The 18,252-nt window shown below is 36.2% G+C and overlaps 1 protein-coding gene across 6 annotated transcripts in view; it reads right to left on the reverse strand.

Moving 5' to 3' along the window:
- Positions 1–3,128: 3,128 nt before the first annotated feature.
- Positions 3,129–18,252, reverse strand: part of LOC140486208 (interleukin-1 receptor accessory protein-like 1) — a 1,398,735-nt gene continuing 1,383,611 nt past the window's right edge. For 5 of the 6 annotated variants that reach the window (XM_072585029.1, XM_072585026.1, XM_072585028.1 and 2 more), the window contains 3 exons: positions 17,569–17,739; positions 16,045–16,113; positions 3,129–10,538 (listed from right to left, as the gene is read on the reverse strand). In XM_072585029.1, coding sequence (XP_072441130.1) covers positions 9,817–10,538; positions 16,045–16,113; positions 17,569–17,739 — 962 coding nt within the window. In that variant the 3' untranslated portion in view covers positions 3,129–9,816. The remainder of the gene's footprint in view (positions 10,539–16,044; positions 16,114–17,568; positions 17,740–18,252) is intronic. The other variant, XM_072585030.1, reaches the window with a different exon arrangement.

Genomic DNA, 18,252 nt, shown 5'->3' on the forward strand with positions numbered 1-18,252 from the left:
TTTGTTTTCAGATGTTTCATCACCATACTAGGTAACATTTTCAGTGAGCCTCCAAATGAAGCACAGGTGGTGTTGCCTGCTTTAATAGAAAGTGGGCTACATCACCAGTGCTTCATTCGGAGGCTCACTGAAGATGTTACCTAATATAGTGACAAAATGTCTGAAAATGAACCTTCCAGCTCAGTGAGCAAACCTACATCCATAAGTAACCAACTCCTGAAATATCCTTTGTGAGAATCTCAAAGGTCTCCTCAACATAAAATTGAAGAATATAGGTAGGCTTTATCTGGCACTTGTTATTTTGTCCTTCTGCAGAATTTTAAAGATGCAGTGTTTCTCTTCGTTTAATGCTGATTCATCATGGCCAGATAATTGGCTTGATTGCAGAACACCTTTACTTGGAATGCTATCTGCTGTGATTTGTATGGGTCCCATATCCTCTATGTGTGGATCTGCCAATTTCTTTTATCTCTTCTATTCCACTGTAAAATTCTTGGCTGCTTCACCTAGAAGAAACGTCTACTACACAATTCATGTTTTATTGTTCTGGACTGCAGACGGGTGAATTGAAATTTTGAATTTATTGAATAAAAGCTTAGTTTACTTTTGCAAGACAAGATGTGATGTTAGTTCTAAAATTGCAAATTTGGAATTGAATAGTTCGTGTGCTTTGTTTTACTCCTTTTTCTCATAAATGGTCTGCAGTTTTGAAATTCTTAGGACATCAGATACTATGACTTCTGACAGGATCCAGTAACTTCAATAAACATGCAAATTTCAAAACAGTGGTCTCTTCCAACTGGTGAGTGTATCTTTATTTTTCTCCTTTATACTACACAGGACAGTGGTGTTTAAATTTTAACTTTGCTTCTTTATTTTTCTACTCTGTACCTAAGATTTTGTAACTAGGCACCGTTGTCCTCTAAGATGGAGCCAGGAATGACAACACTGTACAATTTTCACCATACTTGATAGATGACAATAAAATGTAATTCTAGTTCTACATGAACAAATATGTCAAATGTGGGAAATTTTAAACATAAACTAATTATACTTAATAATTGTGTGTATGTTAAAAGTACTCTTTACATTGCATTTCTAATATGCATATGATGTAAACTCTCTGAGCCACTGAATGCTTAAAAGTAACAAACCATTTGGTAGAGTGAACTATAGAAATAAATAGGTCTGTCATCTTACTCAGTTTAGGTCTGCAACACAAGTCCAGAGATCATGTACTTCCTTTTGATTGATATTCAAATATCATACACACTCTAATTCACCAATGGTCTTCAATAAGGTACTACATAATAGAGCAGTCAGAATATGCAAGGTCAAACAGTAAAATAGATGACCAGCTGGATGCAAAACTGAAGACAGAAAGAGAAATGGATAACTATTCACTGTCACAAGGAATAGTGTTGAGACCACTGTTATTCACAATTTAAATTAATGATCTAACTTTAGAATTAAAAACACAAGCTGACACCAAATTGGGAGGATTGGTCAATGCTGTATGTAATTTACAAAAAATATTTCAACTACCATTAGTTGCTGATCCCCATTGGCCTGGAGAGGGTAGTGATGAACTTCCTTCTTGAACTGCTGCAAACCTTTGGGTGTATCTGCACCCACAGTTATGTTCAAAAGGGAGTTCCAGGACTTTGAACCAGCAGCAGTGTAGGGAAAGTAATAAAGTTTAAGTTAGAATGGAATGGGATTGGGAGGCGAATGTGCAGATGATGCTTACTGCTGCTCTTGCCCTTATAGGTGGTAGTGGTTGCAAGTTTGGAATGTGCTGATGGAGGAGCCTTGGTGAGTTGAGAATTACATGCCGATATTAAGAATCTTGCTGAATGGGCTTAAAGTTGATGAATAATTTTCAACATTGATATGTGAGCGAGTACATTTTATTCAGAAAACAAGAATTTAAGTGGGATATTGGGGCAAAAGAATTTGTAGGGACGTGTACATAAATCATTAAATGTTGTGATGCGCGTCAATAGCACCATAACATAAGCAATACAAGCTTTGTTCATTTTCTACAGGGACAAGACTAAAAGAAGCTTAGACTGCACTCAGGAATATGGTGCACAGTTATGAACACATTAATAAAATGATGCACTGGAGGAGGTTGAAACAAAATTAAAGGACGGTGACAAAATTGCAATATCAGACCCAGCGAGAAAGGAGAACAGTCTTTCTCTTCAAAAAAGAAGGCTGAGCATTGGCCTAATGGAAGTCTGAAAATGATAAAACATTTTGATTTACACAGTTTGATACATAAAGTGTTTTCACTTGGGAGAAAGGTCAAAAATGGAAACCGTCGATATGAGATAGTCACCAAGAAATCAAACAGCAAATTCAGAAGAAACTACTGTACTGCCAATCTAAAATTCACTATCACAGGAAGTGGAACAGAAAGATATTAGAAATCTATTTAAGGGGAATTTAATTGAGCATATCTTGGATCTGGGAGAAAGAGAATAGAGAGTTGTACTGGTAGAGTTAGATGCGAAGGTTCAAGCTGAATGTAAATGGTGCATGAAAAGGTTGACCAGTCTGTTTATCTATTGTGGCTCTACATAAAGCCAAACTGTCTTCTTTGTCCTCTTTTGGTTTCGAGTTCACAAAATTGCTGAGTAGGAAGGTACTTAAAAAACCATTGTGTCTTACCTATGAGTTCATTGTGAATGCTGTGAATGCTGTCTTCATGCCACCTGGGACTACAATTATTCCTTCATTCAATCAGCTCTCATTCAAGTCAATTGCACTTGACACAGCATTAGGATCTGCTTTCTGCTAAGCAGCAATATAAGTGAAGGATGTCAATGAGCTGGCTCTTTTTGTGTATCCAAATTGAATGAGAAAGTTTAATAAAAGTTCCTATTTAAAATGTATTTCTCCTTTTATCCATTTAAATTAAAATTGATTAAAAATATTCACACATTCTATGGCAAATACACCCAAGCCAAGTAAAAATATACAATCAATGGTAGATTTCGAGGATTCTCATGTTTGAAGCAATTCAGAGAGATAAAGGTGAGGGATGAAAATGAGAAAACCTTATTTATTTTGAATATGATGTAACTATGTTTTAATAATGATGCATGGAAACAAAGCTGGTAAGTTTTATTTGTAACTGCAGAATATAGAACATAGCATTGATCATTTCAGAATAATCCGTAATCTTAAATAACAGTTAACCATTCGTTACTATTGGAAAATAAAGATGGTGAATAATCAACTATATTTTATCTATACTATTTTATTGTTTGTTCAGTTCACAAAAGTTTGAATTATTATCTTGCAATTTCCAGTTAAAGAGTGATCCTAGAAGAAAACATTTACAAATTGAACACATACCCTGTTTATTTTCTCTGAAAGATACACGTGATAAAGCAGGTAGCTTAACCTCCTTCAGATACAAAAATATTCATATGCAAGTAATAAAGATTTTTTTTCACATTCAACATTTTTTTACCTAAAGCAAAAATTACACCAAAGGTATTTTAACTCTAGACAAAATACACCTTGTGCTTTAACAAACCCAGGGCAATATGTGCTCATGTCATCTTTACAAGGACTCCTGTGAATATGCTGTGGCTTAATTTTTCCTCAAATTATGAAAAGTATGCAATACTGAACTTGCCTACACTTTTCCTTTTCTTCTCTTTTTTTCTGCAAAGTTAAGGCAAGTACAATCAACGTTGCAAAATCCACAATTCTATTGCTAACTGTGCAGCATTCATAGTCATATGTGGTGTTTCATGGTTGTATAAACTTGAGTATAGAAAGCAAATATGTGCAAAGCCTGCTGTAATTGGGAGGCTTATGTGGTAAGTGTTTCATCAAGAGTATATATTGTATTAATAAAAAGTAAAGAGGATTACTCTGGTTTTAGAGTAAATAATATGTCATCCTATACAGAATGTGTGATATTTTCATAAGTCATTTTCTCTTTGTCTTTCTATTACTCAACACCAATTTTATATGTCTATCAGCTGCAACCAATTAAACATCTGCTAAAATGTTTGAAAGTGAGTCTGCTAACTTCTAGGTGGAAGTGAATGGCCATAAGTGGCTAATAAATCTCCTATGCAATGCCACGAGGTTGTACTAATACTATTTCGGAAACATGGAAAAGATCATCTGAGATGGATGAACTTGTATTCTTTGTTCAATCGAAGTATAGGATCTTTGGACCTAATTTAAAATGTCAGGTGCCATAAAATTTGATGAAACAGGAAATATTTTTGGTCAGATCACACCTGGCAATTTTATTTCTTGGTGAGTTAAATAGTTCTAGCATCTGCTTTTACACATAAATGGAAGCAAAATACATCTTGCCATTTTGCAAAGTTTTTCCTGTTGCAGTATGGAAGTTTCTTTCATAGCTGCAATGTTTAAATGTTTAAATATCAAATGTTTAAATATCAAATCCTATTTTAGTACAACTTTAAAATTCTAGTTTATTAACAGCTGGTTAGCATCTAAGCACCTGGACACCTATAGACTTGACAGATTGAACAGTTTATCTTCAAATAAAATTTGTATCGAGATGTAAAACATTTAAACAACTAAGCAGGACATACCATAATATCTGGTGTATAGATATCATATTCATGCAGAATTTTAATAATCCCCAGCACTGAGGTTGTAATGTTGCCTTACAAATGCAGGTGCTTATTTTGAACCAGTTTCTGTTTTACAGTGATATGGGCTATCAACAGTAATTGATTCCAGCTGGTCTGCAATACTTAACTATGCATAAAGCTCCACGCACCATTGTTCGAATTGCATTGGCATTTTTAACGTCAATAAAGTGCTGTTTGTCTTGTTCCTCTTTATTAATGTTAAAAAAATTAATTATATTCTAGCAGACATTTGGGGATCTCTAAATGTTTCAAAAATAAAGGTTTAAGGCTAACCAAGAACTGTAATTACACTGCATGCCAAACATATCAAGCCTGAAATGATCTCCTTCAATTACTTTCATCCCATGAAATCCAATGACTCAATCATTCTCAGATAAGCAGCTTCAATTTGAAGTTTTAGTACAATTTATGTTTCAATGGGATCTCCCTTTGACTCAAGCATAGTGTAACTGATTGGTATATGGGGCTTAACTCAATTTATAACTGAAGCAGCAAATCTTGAATATTACTTCTGCAACAATGTGTTCTATACACAGGATTTTACAGCATTATCTTTATTTTAGTTGGAAAAAATGTTACTAAATCAGCAAATTATGAAATTAAACCCATTTGGCACACTTTCTACAGTATTTTGCTTTATTAATTGACTTTAATGATTCATGAAGACATATTTAACCTATAGCTACTGAATTCTTAGTAATATAATACTGATATTACTATTACAAACAATTAAAGAGTAGAATGGGAAAATGTTACAGCTAATATTACATTAATTCTACAACAAAATATGATTAATTTATCAAGGTTCCATAGTTTTATATATTTTACTCTACTCCTTTCGAAAATAAACTGTTCTCCAAGTTCAAATCTTCGTCAAGTTGTCACAGAATCATAGAGTGATCCAGCGCAGAAGGAGATCCTTCGATTTGTTTGTGCCTGTGCTGGCTCTTTGAAAGTGTTACCTAATTAGTCCCGCTCCCCTGATTTTTTCCCCAGAGACTTACAGCTTTTAAAGTAATTATTCAATTCCATTTTGTTAGTTATTATTGAATCAGTTTCTTCATCACCCTCTCAGACAATGCTTTCTACATTATAACAACTAATTGTATTTTTTTCCTCTCCTCTGATTCTTTTGCTAATATCATAAATCTGTCTCCTCTGCCTAACAATACTCCTGCCACTGAAACCACGTTCTCTTTATCTACTCTATTAAAATCCTTCAAGGCTGTGAACAACTCAACTAAATCTCCCCTTAAACCTCTCTGCTACAGGGAGAACAACCACCGTTTCTTTGCAATAGAAAATAAAATACTGCAGATGCTGGAAATCTGAGAAGAAAATACAAAAAAAGCTAGAAATATTCTGGAGATCCTGGAGTCTCTCCAAATATCTAAAATCTTACATCCCTGCTGGCTTTCCAGTAAATCACCTTTGCTTTAATGTCCTCTCTAAAGTGCAATGCCTAGAATTGGTCAGAACAATACAGCCTGAGGCCTAACCAGTGAGTTATCAAGGTTTAGCATGACTTCTTTGTTTTTGTTCTCAATGCTAAGTGTATAAACTGTCTTCTTCACTTATTTTGTCTTGCTCAAACGTTTACATACTCAGGTTCCTCTGTCCCTGCATTACATTAAAACTGTACTATTTTGGTTATATTACCTCACCTCAAACTTCACTGTGTTAAATTTCATTTGCCGTGAGTCAACCCATTTCACCAGTTTATGTCCTCTTGATGTCTATTGTTATCATCACTGTTTATTGCTATACAAGTCTGCTTCATCTATAAGTACATAGACAATGCCCTACATACCTATACCTCAACCATTAATATAAAAATAAAGTAATAATTGAATACTGACTGCTGGGTTATACTTCGGTATACCTCCCTCCAATCAAAAAAATACAAATGTTCAACACTAATCCTGTCTTCTGTTTCTTAGCTAATTTTGATCACTATAACCACTGCCCCTTAAATTCCAAGGGATTCAATTTTGCTAAGTCAGTTGTACGGTGTTCTATCCTTCATCAAAATTCTTTTGAAAGTCTGTATACACATCAACCACACACTCTCCATTGGTCCCTCAAATAACTCCACAACAGCGGTCAAACTCAGTTTCTTTTTAACAAGTCCAAGCTGTCTTTCATTTATTAACTCATATGTTTTCATATACCAATATATTTTGTGCAGGATAATGTCTCAGACTTTTCCCATCATCAATGTTAGTCTGATTGGCTCATAACTGTCTCCTTCATTCCTCTTCAATGCCTGAATAGGAGTGCAGCATTTATAATCTTTTAATCCTCTGATATCATTTCTGTATCTAAGGAAAATTGGAAAATTGTGATCAGAGCCTTCACAATTTCAACCCTGACTTCCCTCAGTATGCATCCCACCAAGTACAGCTGACCTTTCTAACTTGAGCCATTCCAAAGTTCTATGTACTTTGAATTTATCTAATTTTCTTATATGCAATTCTTTGATTACTATCTTGTTTTTACTCTGGTAGCATCCTCTTCTATTGTGTAGAAAGATGTAAATACATATTTAGTACCTCACTCTGTCTTCATTAAAAATTTTAAGTTCTTAATCAATTCCATCCTTTTCTTAATTAATCTTTTACTGAGTTCAGTTTTATAAAAAAAATTGGGTTCCCTTTATGCTACCTGTTAATATATTTTCATCCTCTCTTTGTCTGTCTTAGTTCCTTTGTCAGCTCTTCCCTACATTTTTGGTTCAGCTTCCTGTTTTACTAAACTTTTGTGCCTTGCATTTGCTGTAAATCTCTTTTTCATTCTTCAAAAAAATCTCGTTCTCTTTGGGCATCTGAGGGCCTCTAGCTTTTCCTATCACCCTGTGAAAATGCATATAAGTTGTACCTGAACTCTTCAAAGCCCCCCACCTCACCCTGTTCCTCATTACACCTGGGTCAATTCTCTTTTCAACACTCTCTAATGAACATTTTCACACATTCGTATGTTCAGTAGGAAAGCCATTGACCGAGCACCTGAATGTCCAAAGGTTTGACCTTGGTGCAGATTCACACCTATAGTCAATCAAATTTTCTGTGTGATATTTCTTGTTATTGTGGCTTGGCATATTGAGGTTATGTCAGGCACCTCTGCCACAAACAACTGGAAACATCCGGAACTGTGGAGGAAAAGCATTTTTTTAATCTTCAGAAGGTGCATGAAGTGAACATTAATGAATCAAATAAAATGAGGGAGGGGAATAATATAATAATGAGAGAAAATGCCAAATGCATGGCTTTTTTTTTAAGTGCTTATTGGCAACTTAGTAATGCTAAACAAGTGTGCAATTTTATGTTTTAATAATCTAGTCTAGAACAAGTGAATGCTGTCCCTTTCACCTGTGGAACTTCTTGGATTGTACAATATGTTTATTTGCATTTCTTTCTCCAAATAGGAATGCTTTTGTTGCAAGTATCATGCCTTGCTGGTCTCCCTATATCTAATGAACACTTGGCAGTAGAAGAATTATTATTAAGAGCTATTGATTGTCTATAATAAGAAAGCATGCTGCTTCTGTGAAAAAAAAACTATCATGTGTTTTTAAAGAAAGCATGCTGCTAGGAGATACCATGCTTTTTGGTATTTAGGCTTTGAAAGACATAAAAAAGATGAAATAAAGTGAAGTGGTGATGTCACACTTTTTTTAAAGATTCTGATAGATTAATGAATCTGAGAGTAACCTCTGGAAAGCAACATAAATAATCTAACTCAGAATCAGTGAGTTAATGCTTGGGGAGAGGTAGCTGAAGCTACCACTATGGGAATGAATGAAGATGACAACAACATTTCAAAACAATAGTTTTAATTTTAAGATATGGACAAGCAAGCCTGATGCTTTTTGTAGTCCCTACATAACAAACTATGATGTAAAGAGTGAATCAAGGCATTAGAAACCACTATTACACTGACCCACAAGTAAATAACAAAAAAAGCCGACGACAAGAAAATATACATGAGTGTACAAACGTTATAAAAACTAAGAAACATGCTGCTCTAATGCCCAGTGTGATCTGACTTTGAAAACCAATGTTTTCAGTTTCAGTCAAAACAAAAAAAAACTCAAGATATTTTTCTTCTGAAATATCATTTATTGTTGTAGAGGTAGAAATGGCCCTAACTGTCTTAGACAAAGTATTTAAGCAAAACGAATCTTTTTTTTTCCTAATCATTACTGTGGGAATTATGCATTAATGTCAACATTTTAAAAAATCCTTCATAGAGTGCATTTTCCAGTAAAGTGAACTACATCTCTTTGCACAATTTTCTCATGAATGTGGAAGACTAATCTACTGTTGTCAAAGGGCATAATTTACTTAGGACACCCTGATAATTGGTATTTTAGGTTAGTCGTAATTATGAGCTTGTTTTTGTAAGCAGGTGCCTTTCATTCAACACTATCCGTGATAAATATCTGACAAAAAAGGGAATTTATTATTAATTAGGTCAAGTATCATTACCTTGTGATCATGAATGGTTTGAGCTAGGACTATATCTACTTCATCTCAAAGTTCTACTTAACAATTGTCGTCAGCAATAATGTTCTTTCAGTGAATATCTGAACTTAGAAGGGGTACCTCAGACTGACTTGATATAGTATTAACGTGGAAACATCACCTACAATATACACTTTAACTTTCAGTGTCTCTGATATATAATGCCTATAGCTTATGTGTAATGTAATAATGCACACGCCCTCAACAAATCACATTTCAGAAAACTGACCGTGTATTGAAAGCATCATTTATCTGGAATGGAATGTGGAAAAAATAAATCCTCACGCATTTATCTCAATCTTGCAAGAGCGTCCCAACAAGATGTCAAAATCAAGCCATTTCTATCCACATAAAAATATGCTTTTTCATGATTAATCTCTTTCTCTATATGACATGGTTATGTTTGCCAGTTCCTTTAAAAATTCTGAAATCAGTTCTAATAACATAGAAAACAATCATAAATGTAATAGTGACAGGCAAGAATAGAACAGGAAGACTCTGATGTTACAAACAAATCAATTATCTACAAGACCCTGTGTTTTCATATTTCTTTTTGTATAACAGCAGCAGTCAAGGCCATGGTCCCAGGCACCAGACTGTGTAACCTGAAGGGGTTCAAATTACCCGACTAGTTGTTACCAAATGACACTGGACATACTGGTCTCCCTTGGCAGAAGTGGTAGTACTGCACTGTTTGTGTGAACCTCATCTGGAGTTTGCTCCTTGTTTATTTTATTGTTGGGCCTCTGCCCATTGATAAGTGTCATGGGGATGTTGCAGTAGGTGTGTTGATTACCCAATGAGGTAAAGGGCATGATGCCGCTAGTAGGAGGTACATCATACTCGTAGCTCCGATAATAATGCTTGTGCCGCATCTGAGTGTGGTAGGTGTTGTGAAAGGTAGAGCGTAGGTCCGGATGGGCGGTGGCCAGAGCGGTGGAGGTCGCTGCTGCCATGGAGATGGCAGACACTGTCTGCAGTTCCCCAAATGGGCCCTGCTCGCTAGCATCCAAAACCTGCTCATTAGACATCGGCTCTATCCTCTTAAAGGGCATCTCATACTGTAAACGTTTCCAAAACTTGGAATCCAGTTTGTTGCATTTAGGTCCATTCCACTTGATAACTGTGAGAAGCTTGATCGTATGTTTGAGGGCCTCAATCTCCTGATAGTTTATAATACCCCGAAGTTCACTGCATTCGATTAGTATCACTTTAATTTCACCCGTGACTAACATGTTGCGCAGTCTGGTTTCCAGTTCAAAGATACTCCAGCCTCGCCTTATGACATAATTCGGGGTCAGAACGATAATTAGTCTCTTGCTTTGATCAATGCATCGTGCCACATCTTCTACATACGCTGAAAGTAAAGCAGGACATCTCATTTTACAAGTGATAAGAACCCTTGCTCATATAAATTGGTTTACATTGTATTAACATGCATTACACTGGACCCATTTTGTCACTGAGGATGGCTTCCCCCAGATATTGTACACAACAACCTTGCAAAGAAATGAAGCAAGGTTTCCTCAGCTTGTTATCAGTTATAAAATTTGAAATGCATGAACAAAAAGATATAAATATGCTCAAATTTTTGTCCAGAAGAAAAATCTTTATCGCTACAGGTTCTAATTCATAAGCATGGGATGAAAATATCTCAAATAGACAGGAGAACTCGGGTCAGAACAAAAATACAACACAATGTATCTAATTTTCAGTTTTATTCCAGATTTTTGCTTGTGTCCTTCCTGCAGCTGAATCAATACTTAATTGTTTTAAATGTGCTCCCATGTTTGATCTAAAAAACCCAATTACAGTATTTTTCATATCCATCAGCAATAAAGCAAATACAGGTGTCAATGAATGTCACAGTAATGAACAAATCATAACCTGACAATTTCTCACAATTCAGGAAAGATTATTTTGAAGTCCATTTCTGATAGAGCAAGAGAGAGAGTGTAGATTTTAATTCTTACTGTTGTATGAAAAACCAGCAGTTGCAGAATGAATCCAGTGTAAATGGAAACAGACACTACCTTTCAGAGGCAGAATATCTGCTCCAGTTTACCAACTAGGGGTGGAATTCAAAATTTGCCCTGACTGCATTCACCTCCTTTCTGATTAGTTATGAATCACTATAATTGCTTCTGTTAAATTTACCGGAGACAAAAAAGTGTCAGGACTGTTCAACCCTTTTAAATCCATACTATATAGGATATCACCACTTTTCCACCATGGACTTCTGCAAACACATGATCCCCTACACTTTCTGGATCACAACGAGAGGCTCAGGCTATTTTAACCTCACTAGACAGGTCCACCTCCCATTGGAATCTGGGATTGATGGATTGGATGACAAGAGGCTGGCTGGTCGGAATAAGGCGAGCAGGGCAGGAAATGCAGATGAGGACCAGCTCACATGTTTGCCAGCAAGAGGACCAGCCAGAATCCCAAGCTGGTGATCATCAGAAACTTTCTGCAGAGCAGAAATGAGTGTTTCAAGAATGTCTTAGACACGAAAGAAACTTTTTAACAACAAAAGTATTTTTCATTTTCAGGGCCTGTGACATCTCAGCATTAGGGTTCTCTGGAGAGTTTGGCACCAGACCTCAACTCTGCTGCTACCACTTACAAAGTCTGAAGGGCATCATGACATTTCAAATGTACAACTTCAATTCTTCCCTCATTTGTCCGGAGCAAGCACTTCCTGAAATGCGCCTGTTAAAACGATGAAGTGCATGAATGTAACAAATCTTTTAAAAATTAATTTCTGAAATATGGGCTTTGCCAGCTGGGTCAGTATTTACCATCCATCCTTAGTCTGGTGAGTATTATTCTATAATGTGTAGTCCTTGGTTTGATTACAGCACTCCTGCCTCTTAGTGAGAAGGTTTCGAGTTGAAGCCCCACTCCAAAGGCTGGGCATGTAATTCAACCTGACATTTCAATGGGTCAATGAAGCTATCTCTCAGATGAGATGCTGCACGAAGGACCTTTCTGCTATTTCAGGTAGATATAAAGGATTGTGTGTACAATTCAACAACAATAACACAGTAAACTACACTGTTGTGCTAGCAAACCAAAGTTACCACTGAGTCACATAAGGAGACATTAGGACAGATGACCAAAAACTTGATCAAAATGACAGGTTTCAAAGAGGTTTCCTTTTCAGTGCTTTAGTCAACACTTGCTCTATCAATCAAGCTAATTTCCACCACGACAACTTTATTAACTGTAAAGCATTTTGGGGCATTGAAGGGTTGTGAAAATAAGATATAAATACACAATTTTCTTTTCTTTAATACTAATATTTCCCAATGCACACTAGAAACAATACATAAACACTGTCTACAAAAACACTGAAGCACAATGAAGTAATAATGTTTGTTAGTGGGAATTCATCATACACAATGTAAATTAGAAAAAAACCTGTAAATATTATTCAGAATTTTGATTATGTTAATACAAATGTATGAGGTTTTGTCACTGGATGCCACTAGTTTACTTTGCAATTATTTTGGAACATTTCAAAGTGAGCTAATCATATTAAATTATGATTAAAACACACAATTTGCTTGAAAATACGTTGAGTGAAATTACTACAAATAGAGAAACTGTGGGAGGCACTTGAAGAAATGTTTCATTATTCTCAACAAAGATATGGTCTGTTGAAAAATGATGACCCCATGAGAAGGATGCACCACTTCCTACTAAGGAAGTTAAAGATGGTATCAAATTGGAAGCAATGTTGTGCAATGTTGCAAAGATTAATAGTAACTCAGAAGATGGAGAAATTGCAGAATTGTGAACTGCAGAGGGGCCTGGATGTCATTGTAAATAAAGTAATTAAGGCAGCAAATAGATTCCTGGCAATGATTGCATGGATGATTCTGAATAGAAGTAAGGAAGCCTTGCTATGATGTTAGAGAATATCAGTGAGACCATACCTGTATTACTGTGTACAGTTTTGACTCCTTACTTAAAGTACGATGTACAAGCATTGATAGCATTCACTCTCTGAAGACACTAGCAACTCAGAGTACTGTCTGCTGATCCAAGAAGTTCAACCAAAACCTGGATTGATTGAGGTGCAGTCATTTGCTGTCTCTTTGATTTCCAGATTAATAAGTCCATATAATGAATGGATTGTTCAATAACAAAATCCTTCATTCAGCTCAAGACAGACCTATACTTGTCCTTAGTTGGGTTTGTCTAAGGTTCAACTTGTAGATTCCTCTTAAAGATCAGGAATGCTTTCAGATATATCCTTAGCTGCCATGTAATGTAATGCGAATAGATACAGTAACTATCCACATAACTGACTTGCAAATTCTTGGAAGTTTATAAATCTATTGAAAGCTAAATGGCCCTAAGTGAATATTGGAAACGTACAAGAAAAAAAAAAGAGGAGAAAATGCACACTACAAATAAAAACAAGTGCCAAAAGAAAACTCTAAAAAGGATATAGAGGTATTGTGGCTGAAATCACAAATCTTGCTAATCTTTGTGCATGACCATAAGATATGGTATAGGACTATCCCATAAAATTGAGATCAGGTTTGTTATATTCAATGAAGCAAGGGCTTAGACTTCATAATTGCATTCTGAGATTTCCAGAATTTCAGAAGTATAAATAAATACTGGAATCTAAAAAGGAAATGATTTGGATAGCAACTCTATTTAAGTCATGGGAATTTTAATTTTGCTCAATCCTTTTTCATCTGTTACTGCATTTCTTATAGATATTTTCATCAACCTGTTCAGATGTTCTTACACACCTCTGGAGTAAGTGGGGCTTGAATGTAAGTTGCCTGGTTCACAGCTAGGGGTACGAACATTGCACTGCAAGGGCCCCCCCAACTGATTCTCTTATACCCTGTGTTATTGTTCCTAAAATCATCCAATGTTTTTCCAACTCAATTCTGTACTACCCAATCCAATGTTTGCGTCTTGCTATTTTCCACATGTCTATCTATGCAAACCCTTGTGCTTTCCTCTATCCCACTTCTGCATCATCTTTACTAATCATCGAGTTTCTTTGTTGCTCAAACTCATCTGTTCTTCAGTCCCTAAACCAATTGCTGTGTTTCTCTGTTGTTCTGCCTGGGCTATCTTTAATACTTGTATTCTTCTCTACTCTTCATCACTGTGCTATCTTTGTTAGTTCTCATGCTTTCTAGATTTTCAGATTCCAGTCTTTGTGCAAAACATTCTTACAGCACTGTGCCTCATTCACACTGCACAGCTAAACCTTCCTGTTCTGACAAATACTTTTTATGCCTATGTCCTGTAGCTTTTGACCCCTCAGGCAATTCTGCTCATAAAATCCTGGTGCATTATTTTCCTCCATTTGCAGAAAACTTTATTTAACCTATGTTTTCAGTGCTGAACTACGTCTTTCCGAAATTTCCTTCCATTAGAATCCTACCATCTTTACTCATTGGACCAAAGTGCAGCTTCAGAAACCCTCACTATCTGTCAGCCCTTTGAAATGTGAATTTAGTCTTGGTGGTTCTATGTGAAGTCTCCAAATTGTTTATTCTTATGACAATATTCTTTATTCTCAATTAGGACAACTTCCAAGTTCAGCTCAGCTTGAAATTATCCAAACCTAGGCTTCTTGTCCAGCATTCTTGTTGTTCAAGGCAAAATCCCCAGAATTCAATGCTATTCCGTTAGTGCATGACAACAACTTATAGGATGATATTGCTATGAAACCTTAAGGAGCAGATTCAGTGACTCTCAAACTCCTCACTGGAAAAACCACCAATCTTCTATAGATCTATGGCACTAACGACTATGTTTTCATACTTTGCCTTGCCTGTTAGTGGGTCAGCAGTTCAGCCAGAATTTAATAGCTGTCAGCATTGCTATACTGATGTGTTCTTTTGTGCAAATATGCAGGCATGCTGCTGGTCATACTTGACAGTCGGAATCAGGGCTGGAGTGGGACACTTTGCTGTATGGCACATACGACATCAATCTATGGCATGTGCCAGCTGCCTGCATGGCAAACACACTGCATGTTTATTCAATTAAATAGCCATATGAGAAAGTAGATAGGAACTAGTCTTTCATTTGAAGGTCCAATAGTGTAGGTGACAAAAGCATAGTGTATATGTAGACAAACTTTGTACTTGGTGCATTCAGCAACATGGACAGTGGTAGTAATTGAGGGTGCTTTAATGCAATGCAGATCATTGTTGCTGTAGATCCAGATGATATAGGGGATTATTTGGGTGAAGCTCATTGTACTGACTTTGAAGAAGTTCAACACCAAATTACAGATATATGGGTAAAGATTCAGTGAAAGCGAGAGTGAGGGAAGAGCAGAAATGAGAGCTGTTGCAGATATAAATGTAAGCGCCTTAGTGAGAGAGAATGTGGGGTTGAAGCTCAGGTCAGACTTAACTGGAGGCAACTTAATGGTATGATAGAAAATAGCATTGCACAAGTACATGATTATGGTTCATCTTCTAGCAGTGAAGTGAATCTGAAGCCTAATTGCCTTGAATGTAGCTATGTCCCGACTTTTAAGCAATTTAAGAAATGATTAATGATTTGTTTTGTCATCTCAATCAACTAATGTAACAAATACATAATGGTTTCTTATTGGTGACTGGTGCAGTCGGACTATCTCAAGGCTGTAACAAATCTATTTTAAGTCTGATCAACATATCAATGATCCAAAATATAACCTTGCCAAGACATTCTTGGGATTACTTGAAAGTTGACAGTAGCCCATTTATTTCACTAATTTACAGCAGAGTTAAACAAATAGGAATTAAAAATGTCAGAATTAATTGAAAATCTGATTCTGATAGATTTGAAAGTTTGATTTTAGTTATGGTTGACTTTGTACTTACTGTTCTCCCATCCGATTATAGTGGGGCACGAAGAGTGTTGCGTAGCACGGGATTGCGATTCAGCCCATACTATAAGTGGAGGGGAGAATGGTAGTATAAATGTTAGATCATACATCATATGTCAACAGTTACTGTGAAATAATACATTTATGAACATACATTAAATAGAAATATCCTACAGTATCATATAGTGTATTAATTCGCAGTGTGTTTTGGAAGTGTATCTAAGACAACAATGTTACAAGACTCTATATGCAAAGCTCTCAAGCAAAAGTGCAATATTTGAAACATTTTAAGCAATGCCACACGGTCAATAACAGAATGACCTTGGTAGTTAAAGACACGAAGATGCATTCGAAAATCGTATATTCTGAATTAGTCCTTTGGTCCAATTTTCATGTGTCTGTAGAAGCAAAGTACATAAAGAGTTTATTGCTGATAGAATTCAAGGACCAGGACAAGCTACAGCTGTTATTCTGAAATTCTGGCTGTGACCTGTGTTTATGAGTTATGTGTTTGAAAGCATGTGACCCGGACTGTAGACAGCCCTTTGGCTGCCAAAATTTCCAGAATGTTGCTTTTGAAAGACTAAATTATCATCAGTTGCAACCAGGCAGATTGAGATGGAGTTGGTATTCAGTACCATAGTAAAAATTAACTGTGTTGGTTTACAGCACATAGGAATATAGTAGAAAGTACTTTTGGAGTTTAAGTCTCATATACAGATATATAAATGTGGAAAGTCCTTTCATCGTCATATCACAAAACATGAGTTTTAACTCCAAAGTGACATGAAATAACAATCATTTTGATTTTTATACAAGCAGTGTCACTTTAGTAACTCACTGAGTTAAATGTGTATTGTACTTCCAAGTACTTGTATGTATATTGCACTTTCCACAGCCCTAGGGTGTGCCAAAGCACTTTATAGGCAGTTTTTGAAGAGTAGTTACTGTTGTGAAGCCAGAAGCATAGCAGCAGCTTTACACAACAAAGATCCATAAACAACATTGTGAATAATGAGCTGATTATTAATTTTCAACTTTTGGTTCAGGGAAAGCTATTGGCCGGGACACTAGGCAGAGCTCCTGTTGAAGGGCTTTTGCTCAAAACGTCGATCCTCCTGTTTCCTCAGATACTGCCTGACCTGCTGTGCTTTTCCAGCACCACACTCTTGACTCTAATCTCCAGCATCTGCAGTTCTCACTTTCTATTAGGCAGAGCTCGCCTGTTCTTCCATGTGAACTTTAAACCCGGCTCAGAGGGCAGACATCTTGGTTTAGCATCCCATCTACAAGAAAGCCCCTCAGAGTGCAGCTTTCCTTCACAGCTGAGCTTGCCAGCTTATATTCCTGCACAAGTCTCTGGTATTGAGAGCACAACTGACTGAGCCATAGTTAGTACTTCACACAGTTGCTCCTTTTGGTCACCAGAAGTAACATGTGGTTGTTCCAATGTGATCAATTCAAACAAGAGAAACCAGATAAAAAAGCATTTAAAAAATGCAGGAAACGATGTACTTACTTCCAGTTGGAATCAAGTCCCGATCAGGGATAAATAATTTGTACCCATAATGTTTCTCTAGCACATCTGGTAAGATCTCCAGAGCAAAACGTTCCTCCTCTGTGGTTTCTTGGTTCCACTGGTCAGGGTCGACTTTGGTGTATGATAAGTATGCATCATAATCTTTGTTCTCTGAAAAACAAGTTAACCTGAATGAACTCTATTGTTTTCCATTGTCAATGTGCTGCTCTTGGTTCATGAACAAGAAATGTCATTAAATAGAATCAGCTGATCAGTCTGTCAATCTAATAACCTCAAAATAACTGTCCTAAGCCAGACATCAAAATCAGCATTTTTGTGAAAGAAGTAATGAAAACTAAGTAATGAAAGAAGTTATGCTTTGAGTTGGAAATGTTAACATATTTGAAACAGAACATCCATATCATGAGTCATTTCACAAAAAAAATTCTTAGGATCCCTTTAATTGTTCAACATTTTCCCCTTAATGTTTTAGTCTTTGTCTTCGAGGCTACACAATAACTATTATGGAGTCTACCACAGGGTAGGTTATAGATATTTTCAAATCAACCCATTTAGAGATGTTACTGAATGCTGACCTCCTGCTCAGATGTCACGATATTATAACTATATCACAAGAACCCACCTCAATAGGTCACACATTTATGCAAACTGGATGACAACAAG

Source organism: Chiloscyllium punctatum, chromosome 15, assembly GCF_047496795.1.
Source record: "Chiloscyllium punctatum isolate Juve2018m chromosome 15, sChiPun1.3, whole genome shotgun sequence".
NCBI lineage: Eukaryota > Metazoa > Chordata > Chondrichthyes > Orectolobiformes > Hemiscylliidae > Chiloscyllium > Chiloscyllium punctatum.